The 22,987-nt window shown below is 38.4% G+C and overlaps 2 protein-coding genes across 4 annotated transcripts; both read left to right on the top strand.

The window, feature by feature from the left end:
* The first annotated feature begins 4,041 nt into the window (after nucleotides 1–4,041).
* Nucleotides 4,042–19,992, top strand: LOC122315386 (epidermal growth factor receptor substrate 15-like). Of its 2 annotated transcripts, none has more exons than XM_043131260.1 (13): nucleotides 4,042–4,558; nucleotides 11,437–12,445; nucleotides 14,082–14,300; nucleotides 14,390–14,616; nucleotides 15,371–15,445; nucleotides 15,957–16,028; nucleotides 16,117–16,215; nucleotides 16,948–17,019; nucleotides 17,104–17,218; nucleotides 17,585–17,653; nucleotides 17,823–18,138; nucleotides 18,231–18,318; nucleotides 19,332–19,992. In XM_043131260.1, exons 1-13 carry the CDS (start codon nucleotides 4,412–4,414, stop codon nucleotides 19,809–19,811), a joined length of 2,988 nt encoding a protein of 995 aa, XP_042987194.1. In that variant the 5' UTR covers nucleotides 4,042–4,411; the 3' UTR covers nucleotides 19,812–19,992. The 2 variants fall into 2 exon arrangements, with proteins under 2 accessions (XP_042987194.1, XP_042987195.1); XM_043131261.1 differs by having other exon boundaries at nucleotides 4,418–4,558; nucleotides 11,561–12,445.
* A 140-nt stretch (nucleotides 19,993–20,132) lies between these two features.
* Nucleotides 20,133–22,652, top strand: LOC122315387 (uncharacterized protein At5g43822). Of its 2 annotated transcripts, none has more exons than XM_043131263.1 (6): nucleotides 20,133–20,697; nucleotides 20,783–20,929; nucleotides 21,218–21,397; nucleotides 21,513–21,569; nucleotides 21,799–21,863; nucleotides 22,200–22,652. In XM_043131263.1, exons 2-6 carry the CDS (start codon nucleotides 20,784–20,786, stop codon nucleotides 22,241–22,243), a joined length of 492 nt encoding a protein of 163 aa, XP_042987197.1. In that variant the 5' UTR covers nucleotides 20,133–20,697; nucleotide 20,783; the 3' UTR covers nucleotides 22,244–22,652. The 2 variants fall into 2 exon arrangements, with proteins under 2 accessions (XP_042987197.1, XP_042987196.1); XM_043131262.1 differs by having other exon boundaries at nucleotides 20,143–20,697; nucleotides 20,811–20,929.
* The last annotated feature ends 335 nt before the right edge of the window (nucleotides 22,653–22,987 follow it).

Below are 22,987 nucleotides of genomic sequence, written 5' to 3'. Positions count from 1 at the left end.
ATAATAAAGAAGACTCGCCACTACAATAAGTCAGATTATCTGTATCACAACATGCTACTTCATCATCAATTCAACATATCTCTCGTTCTCAAACCAACTCATATATTTATCCAATCTAATACATTCTCAAGGTTCGATCTTGATAATTCAGGATATAATATTCAGATTGCGATGTAATTCCAGCAAGACACATTGGAAAAAAGCATTATTGGTACCACTCATCTATTATCCATCTATGCATGAAGACAAACAATTTGAGGCGTCCATTATCAAATTACTATTTGGTTCCACTAGTTAGAAAAGAATCATTATTGGCAATATATTATATAACTTAACCAATATGACATTTGTAACTTAATTTTAATTATAAATTTAGAGAATTTGGAGTGATGATATTTACACAATATATTTTACAATATATATTATAAATTAGTTTTTTTATAAAATAATATTATACAAAAATACTCTCTATTTTAAAATAGAGAAATGCTACATATCATCCCACACCACACACTTTATATATTAAAATATTATTATTTTTTATTTTATTCTTATTAAAATAATTAAATTATTATATTTATCACCCACACACTACATATTTATTATAAAAAAATAAAAAAAAGAATTAAAATAAGTGTGGTGTATAAAGTGTGAAGATAATAAGAAGATTTTTCTTTAAGATATGGTTGTAAGTCGAATCGGGTGACCGAGGGACAAAGTGGGCAACAGAGCAATGGGAGGTGCATGTGACGGCGATAAAGTTCATGTACAGGAGAGCTGATGGATGGAAGTATTCTTAAGTTAGAAAACACTACTTCCACCGAAAATACTTATGGAAATTTTTGTATTGATTTTTTTATTTAATTATTAAAAGTATTTTTTAATGAATTTGAATTTTTTCTAATAAAAAATGTTTCAGAGATTTAAAAAATATATTTGAAAATAAATTTTTACACAATTAATAAAAATTCAAGGTAAATTTTTTCTGTGGCTCTAACATAATCCATTCAAATTATGCTACTTATACATTGGTACGTAATCACATTGGTTTTTGGAAGATTATAATGATAATTAATTATTAAATAATTTAATTATAATCACTTTTCTAATTAGAAAAATTTTACTCATCATCTTAATACTACATACCACATGTAATTTTTTTAATATTTTTCTTATCAAATATATAGTGTATAGATGATAAGTAAAAAAATTCAATTAATTTAGAATAATAAAATCAAAAAAATATTAATAAAAATGATGTGTAATATATTTACGTGTGAGTAGTAAAGCTCTTATTAGGTACGATTTGGACAGTGAGATAAGATGATATGATTTTAAATGAAAACTGAAAGTTGAATAAAATATAATTAAAATATAATTTTTTAATATTATTATTATTTTAGAATTTGAAAAAATTTAATTATTTATTATGTTTTACGTAAAAATTTAAAAATTATATATAATGATAAGATAAGATGAAATGAAACAGGAATAAACATTTTCATTGTTTGAAGCCTAATTTAACATGGCACAAAAGTGTAACGTGACTAACTCCATTCACTTGCTACAAGAGCTAGGCTCTGCTCGCCCGATGCAAAAAAGAAGAACTCGTCTCAAATAAGGCCCCGCACAAAATTTCTTTACCTAATTTTTTCTGGAAAATGCTATAGATCCGATTTGTTGCTCTTGTTTAGTAATCCCGCTTGACGTGGAGCAGCCATTGGCATAAATTTTATATTATTTTTCTCACTTAAAATCCTAAAACTAGATATACTCACCACCTCAACAATTTCTTTTCCAAAAGTCATCCCCTTGCCTCAATCTCCCCTACCCCTTACCACCCATCCCCTCCCCTCGATCTCCCATGCCCCGCACTACCCCACCCCTTCGACCTCATTTTCGACCTCCATCTTTGACAACGTCCATGCTCTATGAGTTCGTAGGTTGTTAGCCCGTCCCTGCTCCAGACTGTTCCCCCCCCCTCTCCCTCCATCTTTGACCAGCCTCATTCCTTGAGTTCTTCAGCCGGCCTCAATGCATGATTTCTTTGACCTCGTCTCCCCTGTTTCAGAGTCGTGGATTGTTGGTGTCGAAAGGCTTGGCTCGTGTCTTGGAACTCCTCGACTAGTGGACTAGACGTTTACAGGCGATGGAATGGTTGCTACTAGTGGAAGGGTTTTATGATTTTGACTGATGCAATCTTTCTGAAGAATTAAACGATGCCTTACAAACGTCTGAGTGCTTATGTGGTGAAACAACAAAAATTATAAGGGATAAGAGATTGAGATTGGTAAACTAAAAGAACCATTGGCACAATTACCTATCAAGAAATCTCCTAATTAGTATAGCAAGACCACCAAAGCGTTCCATGGCCGCTAAGCACACAACGTTTGACTGTGTGTTTCCATTTGCGAGGGTGATCCTCTTTCGAATCAATTGGTTTTGCAGTACTGTAAAATGTTTTAGACCTAGTTTAGTAGTTTGCAAGGCTGGGAACGAGGAGCACAAAATGACATATCTTTTGATAGTAGTTTTGACAGCATAAACAAAGTTGCTTCCCAATCCCAACAGCAAGAGGGAAACAAGAAAAAGGGATTCTTTCTTTGATGCATTTATTTCTTTAATTTTGTTTGGTATATGGTGGTTGTGCAGTTGTTGTTTCAAGAGGATATCACCGTGGACATGTGGGAATCATTTGGCAAAGGCTGAAGATTGAAAAAGATTGCAATATTTCCTCTAGAAATAAGGCTCCTGAAGAGGAGACGGTCGGGCCTACGGACGAGCCAACAACCTGTGAACTTATGGAACAGGGACGTTGTTAGAGGGGAGGGGAGGGGTGGCGTGGGGCAGGGGAGATCGAGAGGAGGAGATGGGTAGTGAGGGGCAGGAGAGATCGAGGGGAAGAGATGGGTAGTGAGGGGCAGGAGAGATTGAGGGAAGGAGATGACTACTGCAAAAGAAATTGTCAAGGGGGAGAGTATGGTTGGTTTTAGGATTTAAAGTGAAAAAAAAAAATGCCAGATGGCCGCTCCACGTTTAAGCAAGATTACTAAACGGGAGCAATAAACAAGATATGTAGCATTTTTCATTTTTTATTTATTTTTTGGCGTTGAATCCGTACACTTTTAATTTGTTTTGGTGGACATAGTTTCCCTTTTCACTGTAGAGTTAGCTATGTCTGAATCAAAGCGGTTACAACGAGATGTGATTTGAAGAATGAATTGGAATGAAACGAGTCAAGGTAAAAAATTAAAAGGTAAATAAAATATTATTTTTTAATATTATTTTTATTTTAAAATTAATTTTTTTTTATATTTTATTTAAAAAATTATAATCATTAAATGAGATGAGTTAAAATTAACTTTAAATTTAAAAGAGATTTTAGATAACCGTTTGAATATTTTAAAATATTTATAAATAATAATAAAATAATTTATAGATATTTTAAAATAATTATGCTCCAAACAAACTTTAAGAAATGTGACAAGAAGAGAGAAGGCAAAAGAGTTGCAAAAATAAGAGGCGTAAAGATTTTTATCATTGAATTATAAATATTGTTATAATTTAAATTTTAAATTATCTGATAGCTTAAATCATTTCCCATCATTGCAATTAAAACATAAAAATATTTTGATTTGTTAGAACACTCTCGCTGGCTTATCTATCATATTCGTTAAAATACATCACTAAAATTTATTATTTTTATTTTTCATATTAATTTTTACAATATATCATATATCAATTTATCTATTTTTTTCATATCATTTAAATATTACATCTTTTATTTTTTTATATTCATTTTAAATATTTTTAAAAATATTTATATATGAAGAGAAAATGAGAAATCACATAAAAAGGAAGGAGAAAATAATTAAAAATATTTATATTTGATGAATAGAATCTTTTACATATAACATGTAGATCACTGTAGTAAAATATATAATATTTTTAAAATACAAAATCTAATGGAGTAGTATTTTAATAACATTTCTTTATATTTTGAATTAAAATATATTATTTTACAATAGCGGGAGTGGTCTTATAGTTATGAGATAGAATCGAAGGAACTGGAAGCAAGACGAGCCATAATATACGTGCGTGTTTGCAAGAAAGAGATCACTACTCTTTCAGTTTCCAAGCTCCAACCTCCAAATTCATATAAAACTAGCGCTCGTCTCCCCTCGACCTAACCATCATATTTAACGGAGACGGCGGTCCGACGATACCGAATTCCAGCTCCTCCGTACACTCCTCCGTCCACTGCCACTATTTCGATTTTTATTTTTCACCATTTGGTCTCGCATTTTCTTTCCAGTTTTCTGATTTCTTGATCGAATTTAGAATTCTTGATCTATGGGAATCTCAATTGGTGAGAAAGCGTTAGGAAAATCTTCGTAAAATATAAAAGGAGATGGCGGGGAAAAATCAAGGGCCCAACATGGATCAGTTCGAGGCGTACTTTAGAAGAGCGGATTTGGACGGCGATGGTAGGATCAGTGGAGCTGAAGCTGTTGCTTTCTTTCAGGGATCCAGTCTGGCCAAACAAGTTCTTGCTCAGGTCGCTCACCTTTTTTAACCCCCAATTTCCATTTCATAATGAATTTTCATGGGTAATTAAGTTATTTGTGCCTCGAATGTGAATGAATGATGGATGGAGTTTACGTTGGAGCTACCTCTTGGTCAATTATGTTTGTCTATATATATATATATATGTTTCCGAATTTGGTCAAAGCTGCGGTTTCTGATAATTATTCAAAATAACAGCAATGCTACATACAGTCGTAGAATTGCAAACGCCGCGCAATCGCTTTAAAAAAAGTAGGATCCAGGATTAAAAAGTTAGTTTTTTTTTTCGTATGGGTCCCATATTAATTCATTTTTTTCAAAGCGACTGCACGCCACTTGCACAACCACGACTGCAAATATAATTTCTATTTTGAATAATTGTGGTCTATCATAGTGAGATTTGCTGGTTGCCTTACGGATGCTCTCTCATGAGTTGTCATTGACCTTTAAAATTTTAGTGTTCTCTTTTTTTTTTGATAAATAAAAATTTTATTAATCAAAAGAATGGCAAAACGCCTGTGTTACAACTCTAATGCCCCGCCTAAGTGGGTGCATTAGAGGCTAGAAAGTCCCAAAGGGCCATACCATTAAAATCAACAGCTATGACCCAACTACAAAGAGTTCTAAAAAATAAAAGTTTAAGCTCCTCTATAGATCTTTCCTGGTCTTCAAAAGTCTTTTCATTGCGCTCCCGCCACAAACTCCACACAATGCAAATCGGAATCATTCTCCACATAGCTTTAATCGGCCGCCTTCCTCTTATGCTTGGCCAGCTAGCCAATGCTGCCTCAACCGTTCTTAGCATCACCCATACCATTGCCGAGCGAGCAAACACCTCGTTCCATAAAGTCCTTGCTACCCCACAATGTAACAAAAGGTGATCGACTGACTCTCCTCCACTTTTGCACATACAACACCATTCTGCAATGATAATCCTTCTTTTCCTTAGATTATCAGTGGTAAGAATCTTACCCAACACTGCTGTCCAGACGAAGAAAGAGGCTTTTGGAGGTGCATTGTGACGCCATATCTTCCTCCACGGTAAAAGAGAAGTAGACTCTGGGGTGAGAACCTTATAGAAAGATTTAACCAAGAAAATACCTTTTCTTGTTGGCTTCCACCACATGACATCCTCTTGCTGGCTGTCTAGATTTATAGAGTATATATAGCTGTAAAAATCTGCAATGCTACTCATCTCCCAATCCTGTAGCGCCCTACCGAAGTGAATATTCCAAACAATCCGTCCCTCCATCACCTCCATAGCATCCGCCACTGAAATATTCTTTGCACTCGCCAGTTGGAAGAGAGATGGGTACACATCTTTTAAGGCCCGACAATCACACCACACATCGCTCCAAAATTTAATCCTGGATCCTGTACCCACCTGAAACTTAACAAAACGGTTAAAAACCTCCCATCCTCTTCTAATGTTTTTCCACAAACCAACTCCATAAGCCCCCCTTACTTCTCTCGTGTTCCACTCTCCCCATAAGCCGCCATACTTTTTTTCTATAACCATTTTCCATAGCGCATCTGGTTCTCTGGGGTATCTCCATAACCATTTGCCTAATAGTGCCCGATTAAACACCCTTAGGTTTCTAACACCCAAACCTCCCCCCTGGATAGACTTACATACCTGTTTCCACTTGACCAAGTGAAACTTGAACTCATCTCCCAATCCTCCCCACAGGAAATCTCGTTGAAGCTTCTCAATACGGACTGCTACACTTGCTGGAATTGGAAAAAGGGATAAGAAATATGTGGGTAGATTAGAAAGTGTGCTTTTTATCAAGGTGATCCTACCGCCTTTAGACAAGTACATTCTTTTCCACCCTGCCAGTCGCCGCTCAATTTTCTCAAACACCATATCCCATATAGACGTAGCCCTTGAAGCACTCCCCAAAGGCAGTCCCAGATAGGTCATAGGAAGAGAAGTAACCTTACAACCCAGCGTTCGTGCCAATAGGCGGGTGTTTGGAACCGACCCAATTGGCACCAATTCTGATTTATCCAAATTCACCTTCAGCCCAGAGACAGCCTCAAAACAGAACAGTACAGCCTTTAGCGCTTGAACCTGCCTATGCTCAGCTTCACACATGATCAATGTATCATCTGCAAATAATAAGTGGGAAATATCAATGATGCCCCTGCTTGGGGTACCAATCGGGAAACCTGCAATAACACCATTCACAACCAGTGCCGATATCATCCTGCTTAGCGCCTCCATGACCATGACAAACAGCAAAGGAGACAATGGATCCCCTTGTCTCAAACCACGTGAACTCTGGAAAAAACCCACTGAGGTTCCGTTCAATAGTACCGAAAATTTTGCCGAAGAAATACACCAACGAATCCAGGCCCTCCACCTCTCCCCAAAACCACACCTCCTTAATAAGTGTAAAAGGAAATCCCAGTTAACATGATCATACGCCTTTTCCATGTCAAGTTTACACATGATTCCTGTTTTCCTGGCGTTTAGTCGACTGTCGAGGCATTCATTGGCAATTAACACTGCATCTAAGATCTGTCTTCCTTTAACAAAAGCATTTTGGGGTTGAGTAACAATCTTACCCATCACCTCACTTAGTCTATTCGCAAGTACCTTGGATATTATCTTATACACCCCACTCACTAGACTGATAGGCCTAAAATCCTTAATCTCCGTCGCTCCCACCTTCTTAGGTATCAAAGCTAAGAAAGTGGCGTTAAGGCTTTTTTCAAATCTTCCCACCCTAAAGAACTCCTGGAAGACTTTCATTAGATCTTCCTTAATAACACCCCAACAGTCTTGGAAGAAACCCATAGAGAATCCATCCGGTCCTGGTGCCTTGTCCTTAGCCATTTTCCTCACAACTTCATAGATCTCTCTCTCTTCAAAATCCCTTTCTAAATGTGATGCGTCACTCAAACCAATGGTATTAAAATCCAGCCCATTCAGAGGAGGCCGCCATCCCGCCTGTTCCTTTAGCAAGTTCTCATAATAACCCACAACATGATTGTGAATTTCCTGTTCATCTCTGCACTCCATTCCATCCACCTTCAACATCTCAATGTTGTTATTTCTCCTGTGTGAGTTTGCTATTCTGTGGAAAAAGCCCGTGCACCGATCCCCTTCCCTCAACCATAAAGCTCTTGATTTTTGACGCCACGACACCTCCTCTAATAGGATCAACCTTTCAATTTCTGCACCCAGCTCAACCTTTCTGTCTTTTTCTGCCTGTGTGAGGTGTTGTACCTCTTGAAGTCTCTCAAGCGCCTGAAGTTCCACCAGCTTTGCTTTTTTGGTTTCCCCTACATTGCCAAACGATTCCAAGTTCCAAGTTTGGAGATCCTTTTTAAGAGCTTTCAATTTTGCCGCAAAAATGAAACTCGGGGTTCCTTGAAGCTGATAGGAGGACCACCATTGTTTAACCCTATCCACGAAACCTTCTGATTTTAGCCACATATTCTCAAATTTAAACGGCCGACGACCCTTCCGAATACCTCCACAGTCTATCATAATTGGCCAATGGTCCAAGCCAATACGGGCTAGCCTCTTCTGCCAAACCTCCGGAAAGTGACTTTCCCATTCCGGTGAAATGAGAAAACGATCCAGTCGGGACCAGGACTGATTATTCGACCAGGTAGCGATACCCCCAGCTATAGGCAGATCTACCAAATTCAAGTCAAAAATGCACTCTGAGAAAGCCTCCATTGCTGGTTGTAATCTTCTGCTTCCCGATGCTTCACTTGGGAATCTCACGACATTGAAATCCCCCCCTATGCACCAGGGGAGATCCCACACACTGTGAATCCCAGCAAGTTCATCCCATAGCAATTTTCTTTCAGAATCTGAATTGGCACCGTAAACACCTGCAAAAGCCCAACGATAGTTATCGGCTATACTCTGAAACGAGCATGCCACCGTATAATTACCAATAAATTCCTCCACCCTTTCTACCACACGTCTGTCCCACAAAACCACAATTCCCCCTGAAGCTCCATTAGAGGCCAAATAAGCCCAATCTACATGTACACCACTCCATAAACTTCGCACTATTTCTCTATCCATACCTTTCAATTTAGTTTCTTGCAAACACACAATATCCGCTTTCCATTCCCTAATCATATTTCTAATCCGCAGGCGTTTATCCCCCTCATTAAGCCCACGAACGTTCCATGACACAATTTTTGGTTTCATGGAGAAACATTCTGCCCCTTCCCTTTTAACCTACCCCTACTAGCGCTACCCTCCATGTTCATCGACCAAGTCAATCTTTGGAGTTCCCTATGCTTTTTTGATTTTCCTTTATCCTTTTGTTTGTGCCCTGCTTCGATGGCTGTAAACAACGCCATAAACTGCTCCTCATACCCATCACACTCAAGCCCCACTATTTTTTGAATTTCTTTCACTTTATGATAAACCCAATCTGTTACAATCGGTTGGGAAGGGAGACAGAAATTTAATGGGGTAGGTTCCTCCAATCTACTTAGCAGAATTTCGTGACTGACTCCATCCAGATCAATATCATCCAAACCCACTTGTTTTTCTTCATTAGGAAGCACACAATCACCCTCCACCGAGTAACTACAATCATCGGGCCCCTCTCATTCCGCTTCCTCAAACTCCGAATCACTGCCTGATTGGATTATGAGCTCCATACCATCTTCCCCATTGATTCTAGAGGAGATCGGCGTTTTCTGGCCATTACATAGAGAGAAGAAATTTCCTTCACTCATCGGCGTTGAATGGGGTTGGACCGGGGTTGGGCTGGGTACATCTGTAGTCGCCGTGACCTTGCCGGAGTGTCCCCCTGTTCCCGTCGGCAGCTTCTGTGGACTCGCCGGCGTCATCTGACTCGACTGCGTGCACAGAACACGCGATGGTGTCTCGGTGAAGATCGACGGGTCAGCGGGTCGGGGTAACCGATTCAAAAGGCTCGGGTCAGGGCCAGCCGAACTTAAAATTGGGATGGGCTGGGATGGCCCAGGCCCAGGCCCACAGCCAATTAAAAACTTCGACGGCCCCGATTCCTCTAAAACAGCCACATGGGCCGTGCCCGGCCCAGGCCCAGGTCCATGTCCACCTCCATTTAAATCAGAACCCCACGTCCCCGCTCCCTGACTTTCTTCTCCTAACATCAATTCCTTCCCTTTTATTTCCTTTTTCATCCCGACATAGGCACGTAATTCTTCCAGCTCCCTCTGCATTCTCCTCACCTGTCCCTGCAACTCTAACAGTCTCCTACTACTCACCCACGTCTCCTGTCCCACCTTAGGCCTGCCGAAAACTGGCCTCTGTACTGTTTTAGAGGCTCGAGACACACCCCCTTGCCGGACAACCTCTGTTTTCTGCTCCCCGTTTACTTGCTTTGCCGCCGTGAGAGCCTCTGCGTATGTGACGGTATGAGGTTTCCATGCTCTTCTGGACAACTGATTCCCATCTCCTTTTACCACCGGCACCTTTTTGTGTGTCATCTCCTCAACCATCTCCTTGAGGCTTTTCCATCCCCATCCACCATACCCTTCTGGAAAACAGAGTAGAGATGTTCTTCCCTCACGCCCATACTCTGCCATCGACAGATATCGCCCACGGTGGTTTGCACAACGTTGAGCAATAAAACTCCTGTAACCTTCTCGGACCACCGAATACATCTCCTTTCTTCCTCCCCTCAAGCATTCCTCTAATGCACGTACCAGCCATAGTATTGTGTTACGGCAGACCACCACCTCGTATTTTTCTTTCCACCCCCTTTCCATTACCCGAAAGTTTACTCCCTCGCTTGCGATAGTGATTCTCTTAGATTCTACCACTAACTCCCTAAACTGAGACATATCTCCTTCACATCAACAAGATTAAACCATGACCTTAACACCCCATGGATGCTCTGAATAATGATTTTTACGTAGGAATATTTCTCTCAGAAAGTGTACGGAGAGAAACTTTCAAACTCTAACACCACACTGTACCAGTCTTCTAAATTACAAGCATTGTGTTCATCCCAAATACACCACATTAAGCATAAAGGAGCCATCTTTAGTGTTCTCTTCTTGTTAACTAGACTAAAAGGCATTGGGATCAATCTTATAGAATGCAATAGTTTGCCGTAAGTTCTCTATCTACTATGATCTGGTTTGCTTATGCCCATAAATGTATGTTTGGGGGATAACCCGGATAAGGATGCCCTTAATGTGTACTCATTAAAAAAACAAAGAAATAAATTAGGGTAGGTTTGGCAAGTGGGATGAGATACAAAATTCTCATCTTATCATTCCAATTTTTTCAAATTTTCATATAAAATATAATAAACAATTCAATTTTTTCAAATTCCAAAACAATAATAATATTAAAAAATAATATTTTAAACTTTCATCTAAAACAAAAAATTCTCATCTCACTATTCAAACCTACCCTTAGTAAGTTAATGTTTGCCTTTATCGGTGAATATTGGATTGACTGACACGAGGGAAGACTTCTATTAGTGATTCTCATCAAGCGGTTATTTTTATCTTGGGATGGTTATTTTTATCTTGGGATGATCATAGTTGCATTGAGCATTTGGTGCTAAGCACAAGCCATATCCCAGATCTCAGGCGTTTGAGTTGGACATCTTCAACATGGTTGACGAGATAGTCTTGTACTTGCCTACTTACGTAGGTTTAATTTAATTTTGTGTTGTTACTGTGCTTTTGCACAGTGTGGAAGAAGTTGTTTGTTTTGGTGTCTTTTATCTTTTAGTCTTTTTTGCTTGTCAGTGAAATCTTCAAAAAGTAAATTTATCTGTTTATCTTCCTTTCTCGAGTAATTTTAAGACCTTGTTGAACATGACTTGCATGTTGATCAACATGTTAGGGATGTACGTTAATTAAAATGTTCGAGATGACTTGCAGATATGGATGCATGCTGATCAGAACAAAACTGGTTTCCTTGGTCGTGTAGAATTTTATAATGCTCTCAAACTTGTAACTGTGGCACAGAGTAAACGAGAATTAACCCCAGATATTGTCAACGCAGCACTATATGGTCCGGCTGCTGCTAAAATTCCTCCACCGCAAATCAATCTTGCAGCCACATCTGTGCCTCAATTGAATTCAACGGGTGCTGCATCTGCCCCACGGATGGGTGCAGTTGCACCAACATCCTCTCAAAATGTTGGCTTTAGAGCACAAGGAGTGCCAAATCCTAGTATGAACCAGCATTATTTTCCTTCTCAGCAAAATCAGTCCATGAGACCACCTCAAGTTATGCCATTACCTTCTGTTACTGCTTCCCACCCATCACAGGGGACTGCTAGTCCAGACCTTGCTAGGGGAGGTAATATGTTAGGTCCCAATGTCCCAAACTCAAATATCTCAAATGATTGGCTCAGTGGACAGGCTGGTTCAGTTCCTAATGGGCCCAGAGGTATTGGTCCATCAACGCCCTTGCAAGCTTCACAGCTGCAATCTCCAGTTTCTATGACCTCCCAGCCAACAGCTAATGCCTCTAAAGCGTTAGTTGTTTCAGGAAATGGGTTTGCTTCTGGGCCAAATTCTGTTAGTAGTACTTCTGCCTCTTCTGCCATCACTCCTGTTTCTGCTGTACCTCAACCTTTGGGTAAGCAGAGCTCACTCGATTCATTGCAAAGTGCATTCTCAATGCAACCTGTTGCTGCACCTCAACCTTTGGGTTCAACGATGACAGCCTCAGCTCCAGGTTCTTCCTCAATCACATCATCTGGGATTTCGGCTGGACTTGGAAATCCTACTTCTGACAATACGCACCTTCATTGGCCAAAGATGAAACCATCTGATGTTCAGAAATATACAAAAGTTTTTTTGGACGTAGACATTGACAGGGATGGGAAAATCACTGGTGAGGAGGCACGGAATCTATTTTTGAGCTGGAGATTACCTAGAGGTAAGGATCCTTCAATAGGGAAGTTTGGCTGATATTTCCTTGTGTTGTTGTCTATTACTAAGTTGGCTGATTCTGAAACTGTATTCTCATGTTTATTTCCTAAATATTGCCGTTATGGATTGTGACGCCACCAGTATTCTGTGTTGCACCCAATACTTTCTTAGTTTTATGAGAAGTTGTGGGCAAAAACCCAGTGCATATGATGTATGCCTGTTTAAACATGACTGCCTCTAGAAAGTTGAAAAAAGCAGGATCATAATCACAAAAATAAAGGTCTTACAGAACATTCTTCCACGCTCCAATAGTTAGACCTAAATTCTCTAAAATCCTTAAATTCTGTTATAAAAAACACAACCGTTGCACCCTATCATTATTAAAGCTTTACTGATACACAAGTGCACATATATATAAAACACGACTTGTTGCACCATATAGTTTTTCACCCAACCCTTCTGATCATGTGCTTTTTGATAAATAGTTAATTAAAGCATTATTGTTAGGAATAGAGCATTAAAAAAAAAAAACGGAATAGTAAAATAATAGTGGTATTATATTGTGTTTCAGACTTTCAGTACTTAATGCTGTATTTCAGTACTAATAAGGATATTCTTCATTGATTGATATTTTTTTGGCTATCGTTATCTCTTTACATAGCAGAATGTGGCCTTTTCTCGATGCTACCTCAAGTGTAGTGCATAGTTTAGGCGAATTGAAACCATGGAATTATATGTGGCTTGTCCCCAAAAAATTATTTGGATAGTTGTTCAACAAATATTTTTTTGGTTACTAATCCCTTACAAATTAATTGGGAACAAATGATTTTTTTTATAAGTAAAGGTGCCCCATTTTATTAAAAAGTGCTGGGGTTTCTACTTTAAATATTCTTAATTTCTCAGGAGATGTAAGCCTTGTTTGGGAACCAGCAATTTCAGAAAAAATATCAGTTTTTATTTTTATTTTATTGTTTATTTTTTCATTTTCACCTTCTATCCAAACATATTTTACATACCAAAAACATTTTTTCATCTGTCAAAATTAATTTTCATCTAGTCATTTGCATTTCTTTTCATGATTTTTTTATAAGTAAAAATATATATATCAATTTTCACAAAACTAGAAATATCTCACAAAAATCTCTCTCCAAACATCATTTAAATGGACCACAGTTTTTTCAAACTCCAATTTTGTCAATCCAAATATATTTTCTATGGCCAAAGAATTTTTTAGGAAATTCTTGAATCCAAACAAGCCTGTTGTCTCTATTTTCAGGTATTTGGTAAATGCAATTCACTTTTGCTACAATCTTTTGGCATTTAAATCCTGCAGTTCCATTTAAATTGCTTGGCTATTGATTTGCATTATGAAGTTCTATTTATGTTATGAAGGGAAATTTAGGAATGGCCAAATTTCATCTTTTTGCTAAGACATCTGTCATGCCTTAGAATGAAGGTGCCACTAGAATTTACTAATGATTATATTAGATGACTTCTTCTTTACTGGACTTTGTGTTCTTGTAATGGAACTGATGTGTACTCCTGTACATCTTCTGAATTCTTCTTCTTGGACAAGCTTACTGAGGACTTGGTTGTAGTCTAGGATTACATATGCTCAATAATGTCTTTGTTGCCTTTTTCAGAGGTCTTAAAGCAGGTGTGGGACTTATCCGACCAGGATAAAGATAGCATGCTGTCTTTGAGGGAATTTTGCTTTGCTCTTTATATGATGGAAAGATACAGGGAAGGCCGCCCTCTGCCAGCTGCTTTGCCACCTAATGTCATGTTTGACGAGACACTGCTGTCTATGACAGGTCAATCCAAGGTCCCTTGTGGGAACGCCGCTTGGGGCCCCAGGCCTGGTATTAATTAGAACTGCTTTTAATATTCTTAATTTCTTCTCTCGTGCCATACAGATTTTTCTTGATGAAGCATTTGGTTCTATACTTAGGTTTTGGACAGCAGCAAGGGATGCAAGGTGCCCGGCCGATTGCACCTGCAACTGGTTTGAGGCCTCCAATGCAGGTAAGTGCCCCCCAGGCTGATAGTGTATCGCAATCCAATCAGCAGAAATCTGGAGTGCCTGCATTGGAGGATTCCTTTGTAAACCAACTTGATACCAGAGGACCAAATTCAATGAACTCAAAGCCTCCAGAGGCAACAACTGCTGGGAAAAAGGCATCTTTTCTGTCCTTTTGGTTGCCTTAACATAGAAGTATTTGAATTATGAATGTGTGTGGTGAAAAATTATTCATGCCTTACAGGAATAGTTCTTAAGAAAAACACAAGAAAATATACACCACTTTTTGTTTTTTTGACAAGTAAAAAGATTTTCGTTATAAGCGCTAATGGCGCAATCCAACTACAACGAGATGTGTAAAAGAAAACACTTTTAGCTTAATGAACCAAAAAAGTATGGAAATGGTACATTCTCATTGTAAGAAAAAATGATGTGGAAGCATGTGTATTTTTTATTTATTTTTGATAAGTAAGAAAATTTATTAATCCACATAATTAGGCATAACCCAAGTACATAGTAAGTATACAAAAACTAAAGCTGGAAAAACAGCACTAAAGGCATTAAGACTAGTCCCATCCAACACAATAACCAAAGCCCAAAGTAACAACGTATGAAAGAAAAAATCTCTAGTCCCTCCCAACAAACATTCTCTATTGTCAAAACAACGCCCATTTCCCTCATTCCAAATACACCACATAAGGCATAAAGGTACCATCTTCCACACAGCCGCATGTGTATGTAATCAATTACTTTAGGATTTCAGTATAACCACTTTTTTTAAAATCAAATTAACTCAGAAAGTGCGCTCAATTTTCTCCCATGTCCCCCTTCTCGAAAAAGAAATTTGTCAAAAAGATTGTAGTTATTTTCACTTTCTGAGGGGTACGAAAATACTTTCTTTATTTATGGTAGGTTGAAGAAACACAAAACGTGATATTGGATTCTAAAGAGAAGCTCAAGTTCTACCGCACCAAAATGCAAGAACTTGTGAGTTATTTTTGTCTTATTCGCTTGCTTCTAGTTTTTTTCATTAATAATCAACCGTTGTTTCCTTTTTATATAATTGTAGTCAAGAACTGGTTCAGGCTAGGCCTGCAGGGAATTGGAAAGGCGTGATGCTTTACTTTATGTGTGGAATGGTTGGTGATGCTAGAACGTCAATGTAGGTTAAATAAAGAAGTTTACAGAAATACTCAACTGAGTTGCAGTGAAAGGATTCTGTACCAACTTGGATCTTTGTTCCAAATTCAATGGGAATGATGAAAAAAGTTAAAATAATTGAAACAAATTGCTGAAATTACTGTTGGAATTTAATCATGAAATAACCACTTTGTCGTGACATTATTGGGAGCTTTAATATGTTACCTTGTATAGTTTACCACGGTTACGTATACCCTTAAATGGTGCAACCGTGAAGCTATTGGTGAACCATTTGCTACTTGTGTTTTCTTTTTCATTCTCTTAGTTGTCTTTGTTCATGTTTATTCTCTGGTATCAGGTTCTATATAAAAGCAGATGTGATAACAAACTAAATGAGATCACAGAAAGGGCATCTGCTGATAAGCGTGAGGTACCCTTTAAGATGTAAAGAATTGTGCTGCAGTCACCTGACAATAATTAGATTCTTATTTTATTTATGTTATTAATGTTTATTGCAGGCAGAGTCTCTGGGTTCGAAATATGAAGAGAAGTACAAGCAAGTGGCAGACATAGCATCTAAGTTAACCATTGAAGAGGCTAGATTTTGTGATATTCAGGTAAATGGGCAATCTTCACTTTTATATAATGAGGGCCTGGAGTTGCTTATGAGACAGTGTGACTATGGGCTTATTGAACAGCCAATGAGTTTTGTTATCGATTGTACTTATTTTTTATGAGTGATCCAACCGAGCCTAATAAAACATAGTTATGAACATATGAGATACTACAGCAATGTGTTTTGTCTCATTGCTCAATTAGAGCCATAGCTGCTCCTACATCAATGGTGGTTGTGGTGTTTTCCCTGACAGAATTGATGGCCTTTTCAGCTCCCTCTGGTTACTCTCTCTCTCTCTCTCTCTCTCTCTCTCTCTCTCTCTCTCTCTCATTGGTAGTTGAGACATTAATTTCTTGCTAAGTTGGAACTCAACTTGTATCTTATCATCTATGCTTAATTTGTCAGTTTCTTCTTCCACTTATTATACTCATTTTATTGAGATGATTCTCTTTCGTTTTTGTTTAGGGCTTAGTAGAAAGAAAAGGATTTTTCCTTTTTTTTTTTTTTTTTTTTTTTTTTGGGGGGGGGGGGGGGGGGGGGGATTACAAGTAATAACATTTATGGATAACACTGCGAAACATACTAATTCTATCTTGAGCTGCAGCCCATTGGTGACATTCATTCCCTGATCAAGAATTTGTACCTTCGAGTCCTTTAAACATGGATTTTTATTAGAGTTCTATCTCAAGTAAGTATTTTGTATGATTTTGAATTTTACTTGATTTACTATTAGGAGAGGAGGGTGGAGTTGCATCAAGCAATTGTTAACATGGAACATGGAGGCAGTGCAGATGGTATCCTTCAGGTACGCCTACCCAAATTTCTATGATGAGTCAATGGAGAATCCTTTAAATCTTGTCCAACACCATTGCATTTGCTACTTATATAGGTGCGAGCTGACCGTATTCAATCAGATCTTGAGGAGCTGCTGAAGGCTCTAACTGAACGTTGCAAGAAACATGGATTGGATATTAAGTCGACTGCATTGATTGAGCTTCCAATTGGTATTTTTAGTCCCATGTTAACTGTTTGTTTAGACTCATCGTGCAGCTTCTTTAAAAATACAATTCCTTGCCTTTTTCAATGTCTTGCTATTTACATTTAGAACACTTTGCTACTGTGTCAAGATATATGATTCCTTTTTATGTAACCATAGTAATCCAAATTCTTGAAACCTGTTTTAGAACGCAGGGTTTATTTTAAGTTAATTATTTTTCCTAATAAAAGCATTGAATAGGATACAGGGTTCCACAACTTCCATTTATTGTTTAACTTTGAAGACTTTAACAGAGATAATATTACTTAAAGGGCAATACTTTTTTGATAAACTGCAAATCGTATATGGTCATTTTGCATGATTAATTTTGAAGGTTGGGAACCTGGAATTCAAGAAGGAGCAGCTCTTTGGGATGAAGAGTGGGATAAGTTTGAAGATGAAAGTATGCCTCCTGCTTCCTACCTTTTTAAAAAACAAAATAGTAGTTGCTTACTTTTTCTGTCTCCAGTTAATGCTGTCAGCTCTGCATATCATTTTAAGAAATTGAGTAATTTGGCATACTTATTAAAAAGAATTATTTATCAAGGTGGGTATACCTTTTGAACTTTCAGGTTTTGTTAATGATCTCACTCTTGATGCAAAAAATACTTCCATCTCTCCAAGACCAAAATCTGCATCTGTTCACATGGAAAAATCGTATGGTGATGATAGTTCACCCCATGATTTATATGCTAATGGAAAGCCAGGCAATTCTTTGAGCCCTGAACCTGCCTTGGAGAGTGAATCTGCTTATTCCCACAGTGAAGATGAATTGGCCAGAAGCCCTCGGGATAGTCTGGCTGGAAGGACTCAATTAGAGAGTCCATCTCAAGAATTTTCAGATGTTCATTATGGAAAAGGTTTCGAAGCAGATTCAGAAACACATAGGTATAGGCGTTGATTCATGCCTTTATTTCACCTAATTTGCAGTTTCATCTCTTTCTCTAGTGCTCACCGTGTTCACTCATATATGGTGACAGAAGTTTTGATGAATCAACGACATGGGGTGCCTTCGACAATAATGACGACGTGGACTCAGTGTGGGGATTTAATACTACCACTATCAAGGTGAGCCAAAACCTCCTTTAGCACATGGAGATGTGTTTGGGCATTTTCCCATTAGGTGTGTCTAATAAGAGTAAAAGGTGAAAAGATGTGTGTTGTTTATAAGCTCCCTAGGATTTTGTTATTTTATCAAAATTTTCCTTGAATTTATGCAATAACTTAAAATTTCTCTGTAAAGCATGCAACAGCCACGCCCAATGGAAAACTGGTTCTGCCATATCAAATGGAAATACTTGGACAGTTCCAACAACACAGGCTTCACCACAATGTGATTTTATAATCTCTTAACATTCAGTGCTTCGATGAATCTCATACCTCAATCTATACTTGCACTTGACAGATGTCATTGTCCACATAACATATGCTGCCCTCCAATATATGGCACATTGGAAAACCTAAAGTTTGCACCCCTAGAGTGCACACACATCTACATTCTAACTGTTCAATAATACAATAGGATGCTTATCTACAGTTGGGGATGGATTATGGATAGAAGAACCTGCCTTGCTGTATGATGCATCAAAGGATTCATCCCTACTTATTCAGAATTTGTTTATTTTCTTGTGTTGACCTGACTTCTAGGCTGCCTAACTAACTATTTAATACATTAGGATGTTCTTGTATAAGATCAAGATTCCACCGAGGGAAAGGGTTTGAGGTCAAGGAAAACTAACTATTTAATGCATGCTTTTGACTGAAAAAGTGTTTTGGTCGACATGTAAAACAGTTTCAAGGCTATTGATCTATTCCATTAGAAGAGACAACACGCTTCTTTTAGGATTGTCCAATGAGGATTGTCCTCATTGGACAATCCAAGACTAGGAATGTATTTAATTCTTGACTGTCTTATTCCAAAGCTTTATGATGCTACAGTGCGGTTTCTGCATTCCAACTATATAAGATGCTACTATCATGGCAGACTGCTTGTTCACATATTTGCTGTCAAACCACTTTTGTTGCATATGGTATATTGTTATAATGAATGATGTTTAATTCCCTGCCCATGATTCCTGCAGTACTCGGATAATGAGAAGCACAAAGATATCTTTAGATCTAGTGAGTTTGATGTAAAGCCAGTAAGAACAGGGTCCTCACGTGCAGAAAGCATCTTTCCGACAAAGAGCCCATTTATGTTTGAAGATTCTGTTCCGGGCACTCCGATGTCCAGGTTTGGAAATTCTCCAAGGTACAGTGAGGCGGGGGATCACTTCTTTGACAACTCCACAAGGTTTGATTCCTTTAGCATGCATGACGGCGGAATTTCGCCACGGGAGAGGTTTACAAGGTTTGATTCCATGAGCAGCAGCAAAGATTTCGGCTATGGTGGTGACAGGCTTACAAGGTTTGATTCTATGAGCAGCACCAAAGACTTCAGCCACAGTGGTGCTGGTGCATTTACTTTTGATGACACAGACCCCTTCGGATCCTCTGGCCCATTTAGGGTCTCATCAGAGAATCAAACGCCGAAAAGTTCGGATAATTGGAGTGCTTTCTAGCTGGCAATTTACCTAGCTTTTGTACTGCCTCCCTTCTTTTCCCCATTTTTTTTTTCGAGGTGTTAATGGTAGCCATTTTGTTGTTGTAATGTATAGCTTGGAATTAAATCCCAACACTAGTTTTTTTGTATGGTTTGACTATGGCCTTATATTATGTCGAGTACATTCTGCCTTTGTATTTTTTCGGGATGAAAGAGCGCACGAATTGTCAAAAAAAGAATAAGAAAAGAAAAGAAAAAACAAAGCTTGTTCTTTAAGGTTTAAACGACAAACGCTGGATCGGTGAAATCAATATGACCCGCACTATATGCCGTTCCAGAAGTAGCTTTAGTTCGACTTTCTTGCGGCACCGTCTGGACAATTCTGGTAAATGCGATCTTAGTATTGGGTTAATCTTATCTCGATGGCCTTCGATTCTTTTTTTATCTAAAATACCGCCGCAGATTCAGCTCTTCAACACACTTGGAAGTTTTGAATCCCACTCGGTTTACGCCACAGGTCCGTAATTTCAGATAACTTTTGGGGACTCAATTGTCATTGCATAACACGAAACTGGCTCGGGTTATAGTATTTTTCGGGTTAGGCCCAAGGACCGACTTGCGACGACATTCCACTCCACGACTGGTCGTCCCCTGAAAATCAAAGCAATGAACGGACTGAAAAATTGAAAATGGCGCTGCAGCTTAGGCTAGCTCGGTCACTCTGATTCTCTCTTTCTTCCGTATTGTGTTATAGTCGGCAGTCGGAGACAGTCATGGAGGCGATGGTGAAGAAATATCAGCAAAAGTTCAGAAAGGTTAGGGACGAAATGAACCGTTGGGACGAGCTTCAATGTCGCTTAATTTCACAGTTCAGGAACGCCTCCTCCATCATCGAGAGGCTCCAGGTCGTTCTTGCGCCAGATGGTTCCACGTTTTATACACTGTCCTATATATATATATATATATATATCTCAATTTTGTTTTATGCAGAATGTTAAATTTTGGGCGTCGTTATCAGGTGCTTCAAGACCCTAGCAATTATGGTGCTCTGAATTGTATCGACGGCATCAGAGACGAAGTGCTGAGAAAGCAGATGGAGTCTTTAGAAATAAATTTGCTTTCCATGAAGAGAACCATGTGAGTTGGCCCCCTGCTTCATTTTTGTTTTTTTGTTTTTTTCGATTCGTGTTTGGGCGACTGATTAGCGAGGATTAAAGATGGGCATTGGTCGTTTGATAGATGTACGTAGAGAACATAGGATTTTAGTGGCAATGAATTGAGCAACCACTTTGTATGCGTATCAATTCTTAAACTTCTAGCCACTATATTTAATTAAATTGTTCAGAGTTTGCGACTCAGCATTTACCCTAGAGGATTCTTAGTTTTTGCTTTATTCATTACACGTAAGTTCTATAATTGTTTCAGGGAGGAGTTTCATGGTATTGTTTTTTCAATTGAGAAGATTCATCGAGACAGTAAACAGCAAATTAAAGGTGGTTCCAGTAAGCCAAATGCAAAGCAACTGCAGCAACGAGTTGGCGTAAAACCCAGCCTTGTTGATTGCTTGGATGGGCTTTTGGTTCTTTATGACATGCACCATTCAGAGTATGGAATTTTTCTGTCTGTGAACTCTGGAACATGTCCATTATGATTTATGGTCCTGTATTGCTGCTAGACAAAGATTTTGATTATCAATGACTTGCCTGTTTTTTGTTTACAGGTACCGTCTCAAAGCATCAGTGGTTTCAGCACTATCAGCACTTACCTTGAAACCCAGGTACGAAACAGAAAAGAGAAGAAGCTCTAAATATATTTGTTTAACCCGTTCATAATTTACCTGTTCTAGATAATTAGGTCTGCCATATTTTTTCTCAACTATTCTTTATTGCACTTTTGGCTGATGTGTTTATGTTAGCATGTCTTGACTTGTTTTTAGTTGCGTGCTCTGCGTGTGTATTCTATTGTTCTTCGGCTTTGACATGTATATTGGACTATCTACATTGCAGTGCCAGTGATCTATGTGCTCTCCAGCAGCTCCTGGTTGATCAGCCTAATATCCCCAAAGAGGAAGGTATGCCAAGGACAAATGAAGAACATGTCATAGAATAAGGAGCATAATTCTCCTGGTTCAATGTGCAGCACATTATGCCCATTTAATAAAAATTTAAACAAATCAAAGAAACATAGGGACAGGATAGATGGGAAAAGATAAATACTCCTTTGGCCTTTGATGGGTTCTGCTAGCTGGATTGCTGGGTTTTTGACATTTTTTTTAAGCAATCCAGCTGGGAGAACCCACCAATGTCCAAACCAGCAAAATTTACATCTGCTCAGGGGAAAACGTATGGTTACTTCACCAACTTTCCCAGTTTACTTCCATAATCTGATTACAGCATATTTCTTGCAGTTCAATTCATATTTGATATCATATTTGCTGAAGAAATATGTTGATTCCACCGTGGTACAAAATAGCTTATCTTGTACCGGGAGTACGAAGTGGAATTGTTTTGAGGTTTACTACCGTGATCATCTATCATGCTTGTTGCCTGGTAAGGGAGACTCCATAAAAGCTGTCTGCAGATAGAATCCTCGAGAAATTGGTGCCTGATAGCACAAACAAGGCACTCAGAATTCCGTTAGATGACAATCTTATGCGATGATATCCCGGGAAGTGGTGTGATATATAGGTGTATATACAAGGGAGGTGTCCGTGATTTTCCTGTATCGGTTGCCAGTTATACTTCGGTCTCTCTTGTATACGTTATATGTACATGGGCTATGCCCTATTATTCTCATCAACAAATTATTTGTTAGTTATAGCTAAAACTTGTTTCTGCCAAAACAAACATTGACTTGTTTATTCTTCAAGTCTTTATTATTCGTTTTATCATACCATAATCATGTGTAGCAACCTTGGACCAACAGGTAGCACCGTGGCAGGTTTAACTTGCAGCCCTTGACAGGTTTTTGTATCAGCCGCCCAAATAAGATAGGAAAAACTTTGACTTTATAAACAAAAAAAACTTGACTTTTGACTTTTTAAACAAAAAAAACTTTTGGAAATCAGATTTGGTCAATACAAGGCTTCATAAGGAAAAGCAAGCACTCTCTCACTTTCAATGAAGGTTTTTTCTTTGCCTACTGGAAAACATCATAATAATTAACAAATAGAAGACAATCTGGTTTTGCCCTACA

Source organism: Carya illinoinensis, chromosome 7 (genome assembly GCF_018687715.1).
Source record: "Carya illinoinensis cultivar Pawnee chromosome 7, C.illinoinensisPawnee_v1, whole genome shotgun sequence".
NCBI classification, from domain to species: domain Eukaryota; kingdom Viridiplantae; phylum Streptophyta; class Magnoliopsida; order Fagales; family Juglandaceae; genus Carya; species Carya illinoinensis.
Note: the sequence above shows the minus strand (reverse complement) of the source record. Positions and strands in the feature narration are given on the sequence as shown.

Coding starts and splice junctions, on each gene's coding strand:
- LOC122315386 (XM_043131260.1), top strand. CDS start 4,412: ATGGCGGGGAAAAATCAAGGGCCCAACATGGATCAGTTCGAGGCGTAC. Junction 14,617..15,370: donor CAACAACTGCTGGGAAAAAG/GCATCTTTTCTG, acceptor TATTTATGGTAG/GTTGAAGAAACACAAAACGT. Junction 15,446..15,956: donor GCACCAAAATGCAAGAACTT/GTGAGTTATTTT, acceptor CTCTGGTATCAG/GTTCTATATAAAAGCAGATG.
- LOC122315387 (XM_043131262.1), top strand. CDS start 20,566: ATGGAGGCGATGGTGAAGAAATATCAGCAAAAGTTCAGAAAGGTTAGG. Junction 20,930..21,217: donor CTTTCCATGAAGAGAACCAT/GTGAGTTGGCCC, acceptor TAATTGTTTCAG/GGAGGAGTTTCATGGTATTG. Junction 21,864..22,199: donor TAATATCCCCAAAGAGGAAG/GTATGCCAAGGA, acceptor TATTTCTTGCAG/TTCAATTCATATTTGATATC.